At 46.8% G+C, this 20,702-nt stretch overlaps 1 protein-coding gene and 1 non-coding gene across 2 annotated transcripts; both read left to right on the top strand.

Annotated features, from left to right (window-relative positions):
- The first annotated feature begins 306 nt into the window (after window positions 1–306).
- Window positions 307–19,437, top strand: NQO1 (NAD(P)H quinone dehydrogenase 1). Its single transcript, XM_007993794.3, has 6 exons — window positions 307–779; window positions 10,286–10,450; window positions 10,564–10,694; window positions 13,703–13,816; window positions 15,668–15,769; window positions 17,562–19,437. Exons 1-6 carry the CDS (start codon window positions 773–775, stop codon window positions 17,865–17,867), a joined length of 825 nt encoding a protein of 274 aa, XP_007991985.3. The 5' UTR covers window positions 307–772; the 3' UTR covers window positions 17,868–19,437.
- A 740-nt stretch (window positions 19,438–20,177) lies between these two features.
- LOC119627775 (small nucleolar RNA U13) lies at window positions 20,178–20,282 on the top strand. Its single transcript, XR_005244007.1, has one exon. It is a non-coding gene; the product is annotated as a small nucleolar RNA U13 (small nucleolar RNA).
- Window positions 20,283–20,702: the final 420 nt, after the last annotated feature.

The raw sequence follows: 20,702 nt of genomic DNA, 5'->3' as shown, positions 1-20,702 counted from the left end.
ATGCTTCCCTATAACTGCTATCTCCACGCCAGCCTTGCTTTAGCTCATGGGAAACAAAACCAATTAGTTCCCCCATTACCTGCCTTGAAGAGCAGGGGTGGTGCAGCGGCATGCACCCAGGGAAGTGTGTTGTATGGGCCCCCAAGTGCAGAATCTGAATCTTGCAAAGGAAGAAACAAATTCATCTCCACGGAGCATGTCTCCCCAGTGCTCTCAGCCTTCCAAATCCACAGTCACAGTGACTCAGCAGAATCTGAGGCTGGGGCACCACAGTAATCTGCATCCGGCTTTTTTTCTGCTCCACTTCGTGCCAAGTCTCAAAGGGCAGGCCCACTCGATCCCTGGACTCTCTTGGGAACAACTTCCACCCTGCATCCCCTTGCACCTCAGGGCACAGTGCACAGATGGGCTTGCCTTAGCCCCTCCAGCCAGATTTTTGACTTTTCTTGACTTCCACCAGTTGCTCGGGCGGGGCGGGTGGGAGTGGAGGGGCCACTCCTTCACCCCCCAGGCTCCCTCCCTTCCTGGAGCTGCAGCCTTGGCATCCTCTAGCCCAGCACCCCAGGATCCAGGCGTTGGGTCCCGCCCTTGTTGACGTCCAACTCAAATGAGCCGCGCAGGATATATGAGAGAGACTGCCCCGCGCACCACACACACGACTCCTGCAAGGTTGCCGCTGGAGTCGCCCAGCCCAGTGAGAGCCTAGTCCCGGCCAGGGTCGCCCCGGCAAGCACGATTCCAGCCAATCAGCGCCCTGGACTGCACCAGCGCCATGGTCGGTGAGTGCTGGAAAGGGCCAGGCGCTTGGTCTCCGGAGTCCTGGTGCCTGTGGAGGAGGTTGTATGGGTTTGGCCCTGAGTTTTGTTCCTTGAGTCAAAACCCACACAGGGAAGAGATTAGGGTCCTGGGATGAGCCTTGATCGGACTCCGGGAGAGGGAGAGCTTCTGTTTGTATCCAGAGTCGTGGATCCTTCCTCACTCCACCCCCACGAACTCCAGTGGGCATTTAGGAGAAACTTGACCTTGGAAGCAGAAATTCCCTCCAAAACTGGGGTCAGAAACTGGCCGCTGGAGGCCAAATCAGGCTTACGGTCACAGCCCATACCTCTTTCGTGCTATAGTATTTAAACCAATTTGAATTAAGTTGCAAACATTAAAATGGGTGATTTCACTTAAAAATGTGGATTCCGAGCTTCTGAAGAAAATGAGAATATCTGGTGATTGGTGGACAGGAGTGGAGGAAACTGATACCTTTAAGTTTGACAGAGACCAGAACCGGATCCAGACTGCCAGGCTCAGGTTTTGTTGTTTTGTTTTGTATTGTTTTGTTTTGTTTGAGACTGAGTTTTGCTCTTGTCGCCCAGGCTGGAGTGCAATGGTGGTATCTCAGCTCACCGCAACTTCCGCCTCCCGGGTTCAAGCGATTCTCCCATCTCAGCCTCCCGAGTAGCTGGGATTACAGGAGTGCACCACCATGTACAGCTAGTTTTAATATTTTTAGTAGAGACGGGGTTTCGCCATGTTGGCCAGCGTGGTCTCAAACTCCCGACCTCAGGTGATCCGCCCACCTCGTCCTCCCCAAGTGCTGGGATTACTGACGTGAGCAGCCGTGCCTGGCCTTGGGAGGTATTTTCCATTGAGGCCCTTGGATTAGGCAAACCTGATCAGGTCGTACTGGATCCGTTTCTAGTATTGGGTCCATTTCAGTGATAGAGCCTCCCCACTCGGCCATCAACCCTAGGGGAACTTAGAGGTCACCCCAGCTCCACCCAAGGCATAAATAACCAGCTGAGACAACTGCAGGGACTGAGAGCTGTTTCCCAAATAATCTCACTCTGAGACTGGACAGCGCTAAGATTTAGAAAGCTGTTGCCTCATCTGGGGCACAATCCTGCGTTTCGTAATTTCTTTCCCTGTGAACCTGGTCCTGCCTCTAAAAATGCACCTGCACACACAGAAGCCCATCTTGGTCAAAGTGAGTGGAGGAAGAGATTGCCCTTGCAATTGACCAACTGAAATTATCAGAATCTCTGAGAAAGGGACTAAGCAGTGGATTGGTAGCCCAGAATGAGTTGCTGGCAGAGACAGCAGGGAATAGATTCTTACAGCTGAGAGGCTTGCCGCATACACGGTGGTTGCTATTTCCTTTGTCTTTCTTTCTTAAGCTCCCCGAGGCACAGGCACCCTCTCCTCCAATACTAGGGCAGGAACTGTTTCCTGACTTTCCAGTCTTACAGAATGTTCTGTATTTATGCATAGCTTAAACACAAAAAAGAGAGCTGGTAATGAGGGAAAAAGGGAAGACTTGGATCTTGTATAATTAGTTTTAGCTGTACCCAGCTAACCAAATCTTGAGGTTCACTAAAGCATCCAGGTTTTTTGTTTGCAACTAATAGATGTGTCTGATTCGCACTCATGTTCCCTGGAGCACTCAAGTGAAAAGAGAAGGCAGAAGGAGAATGTATGAAACTGATACAAAGTCTTACCTTTAACATACTTCTTTTTTTCTTTTTGAGACAGGGTCTTGCTCTGCTGCCCAGGCTGGAGTGCAGTGGCATGATCAGGGCTCACTTCAGCCTTGACCTCCTGGGCTCAAGTGATTGTCCCATCTTTGCCCCCTGAGTAGCTGGGACTACAGGTGTGTGCCACCACACTCAGCTAATTTTTTTGGTCAAAGCAGAACTGGAAACCTGGCTAAAAAATATTGTTTTTGGCTGGGTGTGGTGGCTCATACCTGTAACCCCAGCACTTTTGGGAGGCTGAGGCAGGAGGACTGCTTGAGGCCAGGAGTTCAAGACCAAGATTCAGCTCAAATGGCAAGCTCTTCTGAGGGCCTTTCCTAATGGGCCAGCCCCGAAGTCCTGAAAGTTTTCCTCTGTGGAACTTTTTTTTGAGAGAGTCTCACTCTGTTGTCCAGACTGTAGTGCAGTGGTGTGCACTTCCCAGGTTCAAGCGATTCTTGTGCTGCAGCCTCCCCAGTAGCTAGGATTACAGGTGCACGCCACCACGCCCAGCTAATTTTTGTATATTTAGTAGAGACGGGGGTTTCACCATGTTGGCCAGGCTGGTCTCTAGCTCCTGACCTCAAGTGATCCACCCGCCTCGGCCTCCCAAAGTGCTGCGGTTACAGGCATGAGCCACTGCGCCCAGCCCTCTGTTGAACTTTGTCCCTTACCTCTCCTAACACACTAATGCCACTCTACCCTGAAGAGGTTATCTGTGTGTGCATCTTGTGGCCTCTCTCAGGGTAAACTCTAGTAGTGTAACTCCTCCCAGGTCATGTTGCTCAGCTAGTTAAGTGGCAGGAAGGGAAAATGAACCCTCCAGGCCCAGAAAACTTCTTTTCTGTTAATTGCCTATTCAGAACCATCTGTCTGTTTGTTTGAGACAGAGGCTTGCTCTGCTGCCCAGGCTGGAGTGCAGTGGTGAAATCTCAGCTCATTGCAACCTTCGCCTCTTGGGTTCAAGCGATTCTCCTGCCTCAGCCTCCTGAGTAGCTGGGATTACAGGCGCCCGCCACCATGCCTGGCTAATTTTTTTTTGCATTTTTAGTAGAGACAGGGTTTCACTATGTTGACCAGGCTGGTCCTGAACTCCTGACATGAGGTGATCTGCCCGCCTTGGCCTCCCAAAGTGCTGAGATTATAGGTGTGAACCACCGCGCCCCACCCACAACCTTCTTTTGACCATTTTTCTTTTGAGTTGTTTTGGGGATCTGCGTATTCCAGGTACTGCACTTTGGTGGTTATATTTGTTACAAATATATTATTCCTGTTTGTGTGTTGCCTTACATGAAAAATTGTAAAGTCACAGGCATGCTTATAGCTATTAGAGTCTGAGCTCCTTGAAAGATCGAGATGGATATCCTGACGTGTTCATTTTCCGAGAAGTACCTTGACTGTCTTACTACTTAGAAAATGCTTGTTCACGTTGATGAGAAGTCAATAAAATAAAAACTCAGAGCGGTGTTCAGTAAACACTGATAAGACTAACAGCGAGGTAAATTACAAAGAAAATGCCTGTTAGAGCCTGATATGCTCACCTGCCTCCCAATCGTGTTAAATCCATGGGTTAAGAGGTAGGAATTTGTTGAGGTAGCCTCAGAGCTGCCTTTCCCTTTTCCCAGGCTATCCAAAGCAAGTCAGTCATTTCCAGCGCATGTAAATCATCATCAAACACCTACTGCACTGAATCTTAGTTTCAAGAGTCCAAAACCTCAGGACCAAGTTTGGAAATCCCCTGGTTTGGCATACTGGGCCCTGAAAGTTACACTTGGCTGAATTTAGCCCAAGAGGCACCTCCCTTGCTAGGTGTGGTCAATAATAAAAGCAGGAAGAGAGCTTAAGGCTTAAATGCGCCTTTCTAGTTATTTTAGTCATTTCTAGTTATTCATTCATGGTGCAAAAACGTTGCAGATGCCAGCTGGGCGCAGTGGCTCACGCCTGTAATCCCAGCACTTTGGGAGGCCAAGGCAGGTGGATCATGAGATTAGGAGATCGAGACTATCCTGGCTAACATGGTGAAACCCTGTTTCTACTAAAAAAAAATACAAAAAATTAGCTGGGCATGGTGGCACACGCCTGTAGTCCCAGCTAGTTAGGAGGCTGAGGAAGGAGAATTGCTTGAACCCGGGAGTCAGAAGTTGATGTGAACCGTGATGGTGCCACTGCACTCCAGCCTAGGCCACAGAGCAAGACTCCATCCCCCCTCCGCCCCCACAAAAAGTTGCAGGCATTTTCTTCTCCCAGCTGCACCCACTGTTCATGGTAGGGTGTGAAGTAGCAGTGCATGCTATCAGGAGCAACTGTGGAAGTAAGCGTCCTTTCCCTGGCACTTCGCTCTATGCCCTTGCACGCTGTTGTTTGTATTTCTCACTGTTGTTTGTAAGTCTCACTGTCGCCCAGGCTGGAGTACAGTGGTGTGATCTTGGCCCACTGCAACCTCCACCTCCCTGGCTCAAGCGATCTTCCCACTTCAGCCTCCTGAGCAGCTGGAACTACAGGTGCACACCACCATGCCCAGTTGTTTTTTTTTTTTTTTTTTTTTTGGTAGAAACGAGGTTTCTCCATGTTGGCCAGGCTGGTCTCAAACTCCCAGGCTCAAGCAAGCTGCCTGCCTCAACCTCCCAAAGTGCTGGGATTGCAGGTGTGAGCCACTACGCCCAGCCACTCTCTACATTTTTAAATTATTCCAGTTTCACCACTTAATGACTACACACTTGGGTAACTTGCTTCTCTCCTGTGCCTCAGTTTTCTCATCTATAATATGGGGCTACTCATGGTATTGACCTCATAGGGTGTGTCTCAGTCTATTTTGTGCCTCCCTACATAATACTTGGGATTAGGTAGTTAATAAAAAAGAGAAATTGATTTCTCACCGTTCTGGAAGCTGGGAAGTCCGAGATCAAGGTGCTGGCAGGTTTGGTTGTCTGGTGAGAGCTGCATTTGGAGGAATGCTGCGTCCTTACACGGATGGTGGGAAGTAGAAGGTGGACGGGCAGGTGAGCCCGTGCTGGGCAAAGTCTCTTTTGCGAGGGCCTTAATCCCGCCCACGAGGAAGGAGACCCCTTCGCCTAATCACCTCTCACAGGTCCCATCTGTTAATACTTTCACATTGGCAGCACCTGAATTTTGGAGGCGACTTATTTAAAACATAGCAGGTTGCCCTGACAAAGGAAGAAAGTGCAGGCCAGGCGTGGTGGCTCACACCTAAAATCCCAACATTGTGGGAGGCTGAGGCAGGCAAAATTGCTCGAGTCCAGGAGTTTGAGACCAGCCTGGGCAACGTGGCAAAACCCTGTCTCTACAAAACAAAAATTAGGTGTGGTGGCACACACCTGTAGTCCCAGCTACTCAGGAGGCTGAGGTGGGAGGATCACTTGAGCCTGAGAGGTCAAGGCTGCAATGACCTGAGATCATGCCACTGCATTCCAGCCTGGGCAACAGATCGAGACCCTGTCTCAGAAAAAGAAAAAAAGGAATGCAAAGCACTGAGGGCAGTGCCTAGCATATCATAAGGATCCACTAAATACTGTTCTTGCAAATTGAAGCATGCTGCCACTGACAACCTTGTTAATATAAAAGAGGCCCATTTCCCTTCTACCTGTACCCTTTGCCATTTCTTACTTATAAAGGAAGCTGAGCTGTTAAGTTTAATGTGATCTGCTGGGCACAGTGGCTCATACCTGTAATCCCAGCTACTGGGGATGCTGAGGCAGGAGAATCGCTTGAACCCAAGAGGCGGAGGTTGCAGTGAGCTGAGATCATGCCACTGCACTCCAGCCTGGGCAACAGAGTGAGACTGTGTCTCAAAAAAAAAAGAAAAAAGTTTAATGTGATTGTTCCACATTTCTCCCCCTCATACCAATGTGCTGCAAATCTACATACAAATATATGTCATTTCTTTTTTTCTTTTTCTTTTTTTTTGTATTTTCTTTTTCTTCCTTCCCTTCCCTCTCTCTCTCCCTTCCTCTCACTTCTTTCGTTTTAAATAAAAATGGATTCATATTCACTTGCCTTTTTATCAGTTAATAATATATCATGGATATCTTTTTGAGTCACTACATATAGTAAATTCATTTTAATTTTTTTAATTTTTAAAATTTGTTTATTTGAGACAGGGTCTCCCTCTGTCGCCCAGGCTGGAGTGCAGTGCGGCGATCACAGATCACTGCAGCCTCGACCTCCTGGGTTCAAGTGATCCTCCTATCTCTCAGCCTCCTGAGTAGTTGGTACTACAGGCATGCGCTGCCATGCCTGGCTAATTTTTGTACTTTTTGTAGAGAAGGGGTTTCGCTTTTGTCATGTTACCCAGGCTGGTCTTGAACTCCTGGGCTCAAGCAATCTTCCCACCTTGGCCTCCTAAGCAACCGTACCTGGTTAACAGTCTCTAAAAAAATTTTTTTAGTGACAAGGTGTCACTATGCTGCCCAGTCTAGTCTCCAACTCCCGGCCTCAAGGGATCTGCCCGCCTTGGCCTTCCAAGTAGCTGGGATTACAGGTATGTGCCACCACGCCCAGCCAGTTTAACTCATTCTTTTTAAAATATTTTTTTACTTTTATTTATTTATTTTTCCGAGACAGGGTCTTACTCTGTTGCCCAGGCTGGAGTGCAGTGGCACGATCTCGGCTCACTGCAACCTCTGCTTCCCAAATTCAAGCGATTCTCCTGCCTCAGCCTTCCAAATAGCTGGGATTACAGGTGCCCGCTACCACGTCCAGCTAATTTTTGTATTTTTGTAGAGACAGGGTTTCACCATGTTGGCCAGGATGGTCTGGATCTCTTGACCTTATGACCCACCCACCTCAGCCTCCCAAAGTGCTGGGATTACAGGCTCAAGCAACCGTGCCTGGCCAACTCATTCTTGTTAACAGCAAAATATCCTGTAGTGTGGATGTGCCCATAATTTATTAAAATGTTCCCCATAGACAATCAGGTTATAGCTAATTTTTGCCAATGAAAAGCATGATGTAATACACATCCTTGGCTCTTATAGCCTGATGCTTTTACTCTGTAAAACAGATTCCTCCAAATTGGAGAGCGAGATAAAAGATTTATGTGTCTTTGAAGTTTTAAGAGATTCTGCCTGATTGCTCTCCCTAAAGGTTGAGGCAATTCATATTCCCACCAGTAACACGCCAGTTTTTCTGTTGGTACAATCTTAACCCTGGGTATTATTTGTAACATTTTATGGGTAAATGTAAACTCATGGTAAATGTAAACATGGTACCCATGTCAACTCATGGGTAAATGTCTTGTTTTCATTTTGATTTTCCTGACAGGCCACGCAGAGCATCTTTCCATTTGTTTGTTGCCATTTGCCTTTCCTGTTCTGTGAACAGTGTGTTCGGATCCTTGACCCACTTTTCCATTGCACTGTCTTTTCTAATCATTTGTGGGCACTCATTGGGAGTTTAACTCTGTGATGAGAAGTGAGAATTTCTTCTCCCAGTGGGTATCTTTTGACTTTGTTTATGGCGCTTTTTGCTAAACTTTTTTTTTTTTTTTTTTGAGACAAAGTCTCACTCTTGTTGCCCAGGCTGGAGTGCAATGGTGTAATCTTGGCTCACTGCAACCTCCACCTCCCTGGTTCAAGTGATTCTCCTGCCTCAGCCTCCCAAGTAGCTGGGATTACAGGTGTGCACCACCATGCCCGGCTAATTTTTGTAGTTTTAGTAGATATGGGGTTTCACCATGTTGGCCAGGCTGGTGTCGAACTCCTGACCTCAGGTGATCCACCCACCTCGGCCTCCCAAAGTGTTGGGATTACAAGCGTGAGCCACTGCGCCACACCCAGAATTTTTTTTTTTTAAATAAAGGATTCTCTACCCTGAGGTTATACAAATTCTACCATTCTTCCTTTAGTATTTAAATAGTTTCATTTAAAAATTTTGGATCTTTAATCTACTAGAAATTATGGTTGTATGTGATAGTGGGGTAATTAAAGCCAAAAATCTTTTTGGTGACTACAATAGACACATTAAAAAATGCACCAGTTCATTTTTTAGAGACAGGGTCTCGCTCTGGCATTCAGTGGTTCAGTCATAGTTCACTGCAGCCTCGAACTCCCAGGCTTAAGCAATCCTCCCACCTCAGCCTCCCAAATAGCTAGGATTACAGATGTGAGTCACCATGCCCAGCTAGTTTTTTATTTTATTATTTTTTTTTGAGATGTCGTCTCACTCTGTTGCCCAGGCTGGAGTGTAGTGGTGTGATCTTGGCTCACTGCAACCTCTCCCTCCCGGGTTCAAGCAATTCTCTGCCTTAGTCTCCCGAGTAGTTGGGATTACAGGTGGCGCCACCATGCCTGGCTACTTTTTGTATTTTTTAGTAGAGATGAGATTTCACCATTTTGGCCAGGTTGGTCTTGAACTCCTGACCTGAATCCCAAAGTGCTGGGATTATAGGCGTGAGCCACCATGCCTGGCCTTAGTTTTTTGTATTATGCATTTTTTTTGTAGAGACAGGGTTTCACCATGTTGCCCAGGCTGGTCACGAACTCCTGGACTCAAGCAGTCCTCCTACCTTGGCCTCCCAAAGCTCTGGGACTACAGGCATGAGTCACCGCACCCAGCCCTCACAAGTTCTAAGTGGATTTTCTGTTTTTTTGTTTTTTTTTTTTTTGAGACGGAGTCTCGCGCTGTCGCCCAGGCTGGAGTGTAGTGGCGCGATCTCGGCTCACTGCAAGCTCCGCCTCCCGGGTTCACGCCATTCTCCTGCCTCAGCCTCCTGAGTAGCTGGGACTACAGGCGCCCGCCACGGCGCCCAGCTAATTTTTTGTATTTTTAGTAGAGACGGGGTTTCACCGTGGTCTCGATCTCCTGACCTTGTGATCCGCCCGCCTCGGCCTCCCAAAGTGCTGGGATTACAGGCGTGAGCCACCGCGCCTGGCCTCTAAGTGGATTTTCACAAACTGAAAAATTATGTATTCAGCACCCCAACGTCCCTTTTGTGTCCTGTGAGCCACTACCCTCAGACAAGGGGAACCACTTAACTGAGTTTTAACACTTGTGCAGGTTGAGTATCTCTTATCTGAAATACGTGGGACCAGAAATGTTTTGAATTTCGGATTTTTTTGGATTTTGGAGTATTTGTGTTATATTTACTGGTTGAGGATCCCAAATTCAAAATCCTCCAATGAGCATTTCCTTTGTCATGTCAGCACTCAAAAATGTTGGATTTTCCCATTTGGGATGGTCAACTTGTAATAATTTTCTAGGGGAATCATCTTATTTTCATGCAGATAACTCATTAGATATGCCAACACTGTTTTTTTTTTGGTTTTTTTTTTTTTTTTGAGACGGAGTCTTGCTTTGTCGCCCAGACTGTAGTGCACTGGTGCAATCTTGGCTCACTGCAACCTCTGCCTCCCAGGTTCAAGCAATTCTCCTCCCTCAGCCTCCCGAGTAGCTGGGATTACAGGTGCCCGCCACCACACCCAGCTAATTTTTGTGTTTTTAGTAGAGACAGGATTTCACCATGTTGGCGGAACTCCTAACCTCAGGTGATCCGCCCGCCTCGGCCTCCCAAAGTGCTGGGATTACAGGCGTGAGTCACAGAGCCCGGCTGTCAACACTATTTATTAAATCAGCCACTGATTTAAATCCTTCCTTTAATCTTCAGTACTTTTAAGGGGAAAATACATTTCTGGCTGCAGGGGATGGAATGCAATAACCTAATGTCGAACAAAGCCGCCCCCTCCTTTACAGACTGCAACTCCCCTGTAGCTGAAGGCTTGCTGGTTGGTAATGGGGTTTCCCCGGGTGCTTTGTGTGTGTCTCTGTAGGCAGAAGAGCACTGATCGTACTGGCTCACTCAGAGAGGACATCCTTCAACTATGCCATGAAGGAGGCTGCTGTAGCAGCTTTGAAGAAGAAAGGGTGGGAGGTGGCGGAGTCGGACCTCTATGCCATGAACTTCAATCCCATCATTTCCAGAAAGGACATCACAGGTAGGAGTTCCTCCTCCCCTTTTTAATTAGTTCTTTGCGGATCTCCTTGCCTGTGGGTCCTCTGGCCCAGCTTTGGCTCCTCTGGCCCCAGCCTCTCTTTTTCTTCTCTGCAGGTAAACTGAAGGACTCTGCGAACTTTCAGTATGCTGCCGAATCTATTCTGGCTTATAAAGAGGGCCGTCTGAGCCCAGATATTGTGGCTGAACAAAAGAAGCTGGAAGCTGCAGACCTTGTGATATTCCAGGTATGGGGGGACATTGGAAGTGGTGTCAGGGGCATTTGCGTGCTTATTGTCCTAGACATGTCACCTAATTAGCTATGGGATCTTAAACAGTCACCTACTTTACTGCATTCTCTGCAAATAAGGGTGATTACTTTAAAGGTGCAGTATTACATGGATTTCACAGATATTGGGAATCTGGCTGTATTACTGTTGCATATGTTAATGCAACTGCAAGGCCAGGTGCGGTGGCTCACGCCTATAATCCCAGCACTTTAGGAGGCCGAGGCAGGCGGATCACTTGAGGTCAGGAGTTCGAGACCATCCTGGCCAACATGGTAAAACCTGGTCTCTACTAAAACTACAAAAATTAGCTGGACATGGTGGCACGTGCCTGTAGTCCCAGTTACTCTGGAGGCTGAGGCAGGAGAATTGCTTGAACCTGGCAGGTGGAGGTTGAAGTGAGCCAAGATTGTGCCACTGTACCCCATCCTGGTGACATGGCGACAGAGCGAGACTCCGTCTCAAAAAAAAAAAAAGAAAAAAAAAAGAGAGAGAAAGAAATGCAACTGCAGAGATGATGTACAACCCTTGAGCTTGCTTTCTTCCATGTACTTAGTCTCCCCTTCAGTTAGCGATTCCTTCAGTTAGCGATTCCTGTTGGACTCTCTCAAAATTTGCAGTTCTCCTCCTTTCTCCATAAAAATCCCAAATACTTTGTAGAATAATCCATGACACATTGACTTCTCTGCCATTGTAGCCTGCCAGCTGAAGGGGGCTTTGAAACCCTGCTGAATGTGTTCCTGCAGCAAACCACAGCCTTTCTTCTTCGGGAAGCGGCCTTACCATTTAGCACACAATACTGGGATTGTGCGTGAATCTCGTCAGTGATCTTTCCTATAAATGTGACTGTACTCAATGACTTTGCTTTTACCAGTTCCAGCCAGTCTTTTGATATTGAACATAGAATGTATATGATCCTGGAAACCACGAACAGGGTGGTATAGGCTGTGGCTTTTTTTTTTTTTTCTTTTTTCTTTTTTTTTTTTAGTTATTCAATCAGCTACAAAACATCCAATCCTTGAAGTCCTTTATTTTACCCACAGGCCTGTTGCTAGGAATCAAAGCCACATGCCACTAGCCAGTACCCCAAAGGATGCCTTTAAAAAAAAATTAAATTGGAGACAAGGTCTCACGGTCACCCAGGATGGAGTGCAGTGGCATGATCTCCGCTCACTGCTGCCTCAACCTCCTGGGCTCAAGTGATCCTCCCACCTCAGTCTCCTGAATAGCTGGGACTATCGGTGCACGCCACCATGCCATGCTAATTTTTTAATTTTTTTTGTATGGATAGGGTCTCACCATGTTGTCCAGGCTGGTCTCAAACTCTTGGGCTCAAGTGATCTGCCTGCCTCAGCCTCCCAAAGGGCTGGGATTATCTTTAAATCATGAATCAAGGATAAGAAAACCTCCTGGTATAGTCCGTACTCTGCTTTTATTAGGATAAGAGGTCAGACAAGACTTTCTCATGAGAAGTCCCTGATGAACCTTAGTTACACTAATTATTATTTATTATTTTTATTTTTTAACATTTTATTCATTTATTTATTTATTTGTTTATTTATTTGTTTTTGAGATGGAGTCTTGCTCTGTTGCCCAGGCTAGAGTGCAATGGCGCGATCTCGGCTCACTGCAACCTCCGCCTCCCGGGTTCAAGCCATTCTCCTGCCTCAGTCTCCCAAGTAGCTGGGACTATAGGCATGTGCCACCATGCTCGACTAATTTTTGTATTTTTAGTAGAGACAGGGTTTCACTACGTTGGCCAGGCTGGTCTCAAACTCCTGACCTCAAGTGATCCACCCACCTTGGCCTCCAAAAGTGCTTGAATTAAAGGCGTGAGCAACCGCGCCTAGCCACATTGATGATGATGATGATGATGATTTAGAGATGGAGTCTTGCTCTGTCACCCAGGCTGGGATACAGTGGTGATCACAGCTCCCTGTAGCCTCCAACTCCTGGGCTCAAGCAATCGTCCTGCCTCAGCCTCTCACATAGCTAGGACTAGAGATGTGCACCACCACAACAGGCTAATTTTTAAATTTTTTTGTAGAGACAGTCTCACTTTGTTGCCCAGGCTGGTCTCAAACTCCTGGGCTCAAGTGGTCCTCCCACCTTGGCCTCCCAAAATACTGGGATTATAGGCATGAGCAACTGCACTCGGCCATCACACTGATTATTAGTTTGCATTTTTGAGTGATTGTGTTTATTCTAAGTGATACGATTTTTCATCCATGATAACAAGGGACAGTCATAAAAGCAGGAAGGCCTATCTTCATTTTTTTCCACGATGGGGTCTCACTCTGTCACCCAGGCTGGAGTGCAGTGGCACAATCTCAGCTCACTGTAACCTCCACCTCCCAGGTTCAAGTGATTCTCCTGCCTCAACAGCCTCAGTAGCTGGGACTACAGGCATCCACCACCACACCTGGTTGACTTTGGTATTTTTAGTAGAGATGGGGTTTCACCATGTTGGCCAGGCTGATCTCAAACTCCTGCCCTCAAGAGATCCACCTGCCTCAGCCTCCCAAAGGGCTGGGATTACAGGCGTGCGCCACTGCGCCTGGCCAACAGTCATATTGTTGATACCACACCTACTAAAGCAAACTCTTGGGAAAATACTGATTGAGGCGACACCCTGAAGCAAACCTTGTTTGCAATCCTTGCTATTTAGACTTTGCTGACAAATGTGATTTCATACAAACAAGTTTCATATCAATAAGTCTTCTGTGTATGTAGCTTTCTTGGACCCACTCAATATTTGCATTTTCAGGGAAAAAGAAGACTGTCAAATTGGCTGACCAAGGACAATAATGATCTCTTTCCTTAAAGTGCTAACTCCCCAGGAGGAATGGGAAAGGTGTGAAGAGGGGCTCCCCCACAGAGCCATAATGGGGAGCAGCTCAGCACCCCAAGTCGCCTTCTGGGCTTGGGGAGCCTCTGGTCTGAACTTGATGATGTCTTCTGTCCTGCAGTTCCCCCTACAGTGGTTTGGAGTCCCTGCCATTCTGAAAGGCTGGTTTGAGCGAGTGTTCGTAGGAGAGTTTGCTTACAAGCTCGCTGCCATGTATGACAAAGGACCCTTCCAGGTAGGTAGACGGTTCTGAATGCTCTGACAGCCGGCTTCTGGGTGGTCTGTCCTGATGCGGGTTTTGTTTGTTTGTTTGTTGTTTGTTGTTTTTTGTTTTTGAGATGGAGTTTCCCTCTTGTTGCCCAGGCTGGAGTGCAATGGTGCATTCTCGGCTCACTGTAACCTCTGCCTCCTGGGTTCAAGCGATTCTCTTGCCTCAGCCTCCTGAATAGCTGGGATTACAGGCGTGGGCCACCACACCTGGCTAATTTTGTATTTTTAGTAGAGACAGGGTTTCTCCACATTGGTTAGGTTGGTCTTGAACTCCTGACCTCAGGTGATCCACCCCCCTCAGCCTCCCAAAGTGCTGGGATTACAGGTGTGAGCCGCCATGCCCGGCTCTGATGCAGGGTTTTGAGCACAATTAGATCCTAAGCCTAGGCTCCTGGTCCTTTGGGAGAGATGCATGATCAAGTTTTTACAGATGGAATGACATGATATTTGGGATTTGTTTTAAAATGCTCCAGAGGCTGAGCATGGCGGCTCACACCTGTAATTCCAGCACTTTGGGAGGCCGAGACAGGCAGATCACCTGAGGTCAGGAGTTTCAGACCAGTCTGGCCAACATGGCAAAACCCCATCTCTACTAAAAATACAAAAACTAGCTGGGTGTGGTGGCGGGCCCCTATAATCCCAGCTATTTGGGAGGCTGAGGCAGGAGAATTGCTTGAAACCCAGGAGGTGGAGGTTACAGTGAGCCAAGATTGCACCACTGCACTCCAGCCTGGGCAACAAAGCAAGACTCTGTCTTAAAAAAATAAAATAAAAGGCCAGGCGTGGTGGCTCACACCTGTAATCCCAGCACTTTGGGAGGCCAAGGCGGGCAGATCATGAGTTCAGGAGATCGAAACCATCCGGTGAAACCTCGTCTCTACTAAAAATACAAAAAAATTAGCCAGGCGTGGTGGTGGGCACCTGTAGTCCCAGCTACTTGGGAGGCTGAGGCAAGATAATTGCTTGAACCCGGAAGGCAGAGGTTGCAGTGAGCCGAGATCGCACCACTGCATTCCAGCCTGAGTGAGAGAGCGAGACTCCGTATCAAAAACAAAAACAAAAACAAAAACTGGCCAGATGTGGTGGTGAGCACCTGTAATCCCAACTACTTGGGAGGCTAAGGCTGGAGAATCACTTGAACCCAGGAGACAGTTTGCAGTTAGTCGAGAGGGTGCCACTGCACCCCAGCCTGGGTGACAGAGCCAGACTCTGTCTCAGAGGAAAAAAAAAATGAAAAAATAAAATAAAATAAAATAAAATGCTCCAGAGAAAAAGGGGGTCATGGGTCGAGCTAAAACTAGAATGGCAAAATACTGAGAGAGGAAGATGAGTGATAGATGCAGTACTATTTTCTCATTTACGTGTGTTAAAAATTTCCATAATAAAAACAAAAGAAGGCCTGTCTTCATTTTTCGGAGGCCCAAATCCTGCACAGGGAGCCCTTCAAGACCTTCCAGATGAAAGAGCTTGTCCTACGCCATGCCTAGCCCGTGGGAGGATGGATGAGAACACCCAGTAACTCCACCTAGGCAGCCAGCAGCCAGCACTGATTTTGGATGTGGTGACAGCCTCGCCCTGAGCCACACGTGGGGGTTTGGAATCCTTGGTTTGCCCTAGGCCGCTGGTCTGTAGACCGTCTAGGCTGGCACTCCTGCAGAGTCATACTGTGTAGCTCAGGGGAGCCAAAGTATGAAGTAACATAAACAGCAAATAGGACAGACTTGTGTGTTCTTGTCCCTGGAGCTGTTTCATTAACTTCTTGTCACAAGGGGATGTGGAGGGGAATGAAGTTTGTTATTGTTTTTTTCTTTTGCAGAGTAAGAAGGCAGTGCTTTCTATCACCACTGGTGGCAGCGGCTCCATGTACTCTCTGCAAGGGATCCATGGGGACATGAATGTCATTCTCTGGCCAATTCAGGTACCTCATTTTCTTTTCTTTTCTTTTTTTTTCTTTGAGACGGAGTCTTGCTCTGTCACCTAGGCTGGACAGCAGTGGCACCATCTCGGCTCACTGCAACCTCTACCCACTTGGTTCAAGCAATTCTCCTGCCTCAGCCTACTGAGTAGCTGGGATTACAGGCGCCCACCACCACACTCAGCTAATTTTTGTATTTTTAGTAGAGACGGGGTCTTGCCATGTTAGCCAGGCTGGTTCAAACTCTTGACCTCAAATGATCCTCCTGCCTCGGCGTCCCAAAGTACTGGGATTACAGGCATGAGCCACTGCATCCGGCCAGGTACCTCATTTTCAACGAACCTTCAGGGGAATTCATTAATTGAGCCTTCTGTGGGGTTCAGAACCTCAAGATAGCATCTGAAAATAGATCTTGAGTTGTGAAGATGAAAGCGTGGTCATGATCCAGAATGACGGGAGCTTCCTTTAGGAACTTGCCTGCCTTCCCGGGTGCCTGTGTGTGTGAAACACACCTGCGCGTGCGTATGTTCAAACAGCATTCTCTCCCAGCCAAGGACTAGTGTGAATCACTACCCTTGATTTGTTTAGCCGTGGGCCCTGGTCTCGCCAGATGACTGACATCTCTCTCCAGCCTTCCTGTCCTTCTCCAGGTTGCTGATACAGTCTCACAGACTATTAGAGCCCAAGACAATTTAAGAAATGATTTACTGAGAGGCTGAGGCAGAAGGATCGCTTGAGCCCAGGACTTTGAGACCAGCCTGGGCAACATAGTGAGAACTCATCGCTACAAAAAAAAAAAAAAAAAAAAAAATTAGCATACACCTGTGGTCCCAGCTACTTGGAAGTCTAAGGCGACAGACCCAGGAGTTCAAGGCTGCAGTATGATCAGCCTCGAACTATGATCGCACCACTGCATGCCAGCCTGGGATACAGGGCGAGACCCTGTTTCAAAGAAAAAAGAAATAATTTGTCTAGCCAGTTTATACATGGATAAAACTGGATAAAACTGAAGCCTGGGGTGGGCTTATTGGTGTTACCAGACCCTCAGGTCCTAATTTCTATAAAGAGGGAGGTTGGAGAGAAGAGCCAATGAGAGGCCACTTATGAAAATCATTTATCAAGACTCATCTGGGCCTGTAATCCCAGCACTTTGGGAGACCAGCACTTTGGTGGATCACTTGAGGTCAGGAGTTCGAGACCAGCCTGGTCAACATGGTGAAACCCTGTCTCTACTAAAGATACAAAAATTAGCTGGGCATGATGGTACATGCCTATAGTCACAGCTACTCAGGAGACTGAGGCAGGAGGAGAATTGCTTGAACCCAGGAGGCAGAGGTTGCAGCAAGCCGAGATTGTGCCACTGCACTCCAGCCTGGGCGACCGAGCGAGACTCTGCCTCAAAAAAAAAAAAAAAAAAAGAAAGGAAAAAAAAAAAAGACCCATCTGGTTATATGGAGAGGTGGAGAAATGCACCCACTGCAGGTCTTGGTGAGTCACCTGCCAAGAAACTGAGACTCCCTAAAGTAAGAAAACTTCTGGCTTTCTTGGCAAAGGATCCAGGTTGGCACAGTTTCAAGGGTTTATGCATTTAAAGGAGAGCACACCTGAGAAGGCTAAAATTGGTAACGGCTAGGTATAGGGTAGGAGAGAGACGCCAGCTCTGAACTGATTCTCTAGGTGCCTGAGGCCTCCTCATCAGAGTGTCTTACTGGGAAGCCCAGACCAACTTCTGTTGTTTATAGTACAACTGCACGGAATTGGTTGACTTACCTCTCTGTGCTTTTTGTATCCTCAGAGTGGCATTCTGCATTTCTGTGGCTTCCAAGTCTTAGAACCTCAACTGACATATAGCATTGGGCACACTCCAGCAGACGCCCGAATTCAGATCCTAGAAGGATGGAAGAAACGCCTGGAGAATATTTGGGATGAGACACCACTGTATTTTGCTCCAAGCAGCCTCTTTGACCTAAACTTCCAGGCAGGATTCTTAATGAAAAAAGAGGTACAGGATGAGGAGAAAAACAAGAAATTTGGCCTTTCTGTGGGCCATCACTTGGGCAAGTCCATCCCAACTGACAACCAGATCAAAGCCAGAAAATGAGATTCCTAAGACTGGATTTCCTTCTAACATGTTATCAAATCTGAGTGTCTTTCCAGGCTTCCCTGACTTGCTTTAGTTTTTAAGATTTGGGTTTTTCTTTTTCCACAAGGAATAAATAGGAGAGGGAATCAACTGTATTCATGCATTTTGGGATCATTTTATTATTCAATGTAACTGATTCTTATGATTACTATCATGGCATATAACCAAAATCCAACTGGGCTCAAGAGGCCACTTAGGGAAGATGTAGAAAGATGCTAGAAAATGTTCTTTAAAGGCATCTACACAATTTAATTCCTCTTTTTAGGGCTAAAGTTTTAGGGTGAAGTCTAGCTAGGTATCATTCAATTCTCCAATGTTCCATTAATCACCTCTCTGTAGTTTATGGCAGAAAGGAATTGCTCTGAGAAAGAAAAGACTGAATCTACCTGCCCTAAGGGACTTAACTTGTTAGTAATCTAATGCTTGCTTATGATATTTCTTGCTTTCAATTACAATGCAGTTACTAATATGCCTAGCATGAGTATCACTGTTCTTCAACTTTCATTGTTTGTATACAGTACACAGATACCTTGAAAGGAAGAGCTAATAAATCTCTTCTTTACTGCAGTCATCTACTTTATTTTTAATTAAAAAAAATTTTTTTTTGAAACAGTCTTGCTGTGTTGCCTAGGCTGGAGTGCAGTGGCATGATCTCAGCTCACTGCAACCTCTGCCTCCCGAGTTCCAGCGATTCTCCTGCCTCAGCCTCCCTAGTAGCTGGGATGACAGGTGCCTGCCATCATGACTGGCTAATTTTTGTATTTTTGGTAGAGACGGGGTTTTACCATGTTGGCCAGGCTGGTGTCGAACTCCTGACCTCAGGTGATCCACCTGCCTCGGCCTCCCAAAGTGCTGGGATTACAGGCGTGAGCCACCGCACCTGGCCCTTGCAATCTTCTACTTTAAGGTTTGCAGAGATAAACCAGTAAATTCACACCGTACATCTGCAATGTGAATTCAAGAAAGGAAATAGTACCTCCAATACTTAAAAATAGCCTTCCACAAAAAATACTTTATTTCTGATCTACACAAACTTTCGGAAGGTTATCTTCTTTATCATTGCTAAACTGATGACTTACCACGAGATGGGGTCCAGTCCCATGACTTTGGGGTACAACTGTAAACTTAAGAGTTTTATCAACTTTGGTGAACAGTTTTGGCATAATAGTCAATTTCTACTTCTGGAAGTCATCTCGTCCCACTGTTGGTATTATATAATTCAAGGCGAATATGATAAAACACTGCCCTCTTGTGGTGCATTGAAAGAAGAGCTGAGAAATAATGAAAGGTTGCCTGAAAAATGGGAGATAGCCTCTTACTTGCCAAGAAAAACGAAGGGATTGGACTGAGCTGGAGAACCTCCTTTACCAGATGCTGATTGGCACTGGTGGTTTTTGCTCTCGACAGTATCCACAATAGCTGATGGCTGGGTGTTTCAGTTTGAAAATATTTTCTGTTGCCTTCAACTTCACTGCAATTTTGTGTAAATTTCTGAAAGATCCGAATAAATAAAATTCATTTCTACAAAGCAGACCCACACTCATTGGTAACAGTGAAGCTAACAATAGTGGAATCTAGTGGGAGACAGATCAGAGGATTCAATCGTAAACTGCAGCTGGAAGCCCCTTGGTGACGTGGCTTGACAACTCACCCAGCAGGGCTGCTTCCTACTAAATGGTAACAGAACAACCTATTCAGTCCTCTCAGGGAATTTAAAAGAGAGCCAGGAAAGATAGTGGTATAGAAATGAAGAAAAACAGGCCGGGTGCAATGGTTCACGCCTGTAATCCCAGCACTTTGGGAGGCTGAGGCGGGTGGATCACCAGACGTCAGGAAACCCCATCTCTACTAAAAATTTAAAAAATTAGCTGGGTGTGGTGGCTCGTTTTCTGTAATCCCAGCTACTCAGGAGGCTGAGGCAGAACTGCTTGAACCTGGGAGGTGGAGGTTTCAGTGAGCTGAGATCGTGCCACTGCACTCCAGCCTAGGTGATAAGGGTGAGACTCTGTCTCCAAAAAATAAGAGACGTCTATTAAGACAGCCAGGTGAGGCTGACAAGTAGGCAGTTGGATAGGTGGAACCTGGAGTTAAGGCAGAAGTTATGGCTGGAGATGCACATTTGGGAATCTTCAACATATAGATGGTGTTGAAAGCAATGAGATTGGCTGGGATCAATCTCATTGAGTTTTGAGAGAAGAGATTTGATGATTTACCTCTGGGGCTCGACAATGTTAGGAGGTGAAGATGAGAGTGAAAAGCAGTGGTCAGATCCTTTTGTAGTTCCTAAGTGTGATGTTTGAGTGTTCACGTGCATGTGTGAGATGTGCCACCCTTGAACCTTGTTATGATGTCAGTACATTTTCCCATCTGACATGAAAAAACAAACAAACAAAAAACCAGTGTTCAGGGATGCAGGAGAGCTGAGTGTGGTGTCCTGAAAGCCAAGCGAAGAAAGTGTTTGAAGATGCCAGGGGCAGTGGCTTACGCCTGTAATCCCAGCATTTTGGGAGGCTGAGGAGGGTGGATCACCTGAGGTCAGGAGTTCGAGACCAGCTTGGCTAACATGGTGAAACCCCGTTTCTACTAAAAATAGAAAAAATTAGCCGGACGTGGTGGTGCATGCCTGTAATCCCAGCCACTAGGGAGGCTGAAGCAGGAGGATCGCTTGAACCAGGAGGTGGAGGTTGCAGTGAGCTGAGATCACGCCATCGCACTCCAGCTTGGGCAACAAGAGTGAAACTCTGTCTCCAAGAAAAAAAAAAAAAGAGTTTGAAAGAGGGAATGATCAGGTGT

This window comes from Chlorocebus sabaeus, chromosome 5 (assembly GCF_047675955.1).
Source record: "Chlorocebus sabaeus isolate Y175 chromosome 5, mChlSab1.0.hap1, whole genome shotgun sequence".
NCBI classification, from domain to species: Eukaryota; Metazoa; Chordata; class Mammalia; order Primates; family Cercopithecidae; genus Chlorocebus; species Chlorocebus sabaeus.
The sequence above is the reverse complement of the archived record's forward strand: the minus strand, read 5'-3'. Positions and strand labels throughout refer to the sequence as shown.

Coding starts and splice junctions, on each gene's coding strand:
- NQO1 (XM_007993794.3), top strand. Junction 13,817..15,667: donor ATGACAAAGGACCCTTCCAG/GTAGGTAGACGG, acceptor TTTCTTTTGCAG/AGTAAGAAGGCAGTGCTTTC. Junction 15,770..17,561: donor TCATTCTCTGGCCAATTCAG/GTACCTCATTTT, acceptor TTGTATCCTCAG/AGTGGCATTCTGCATTTCTG.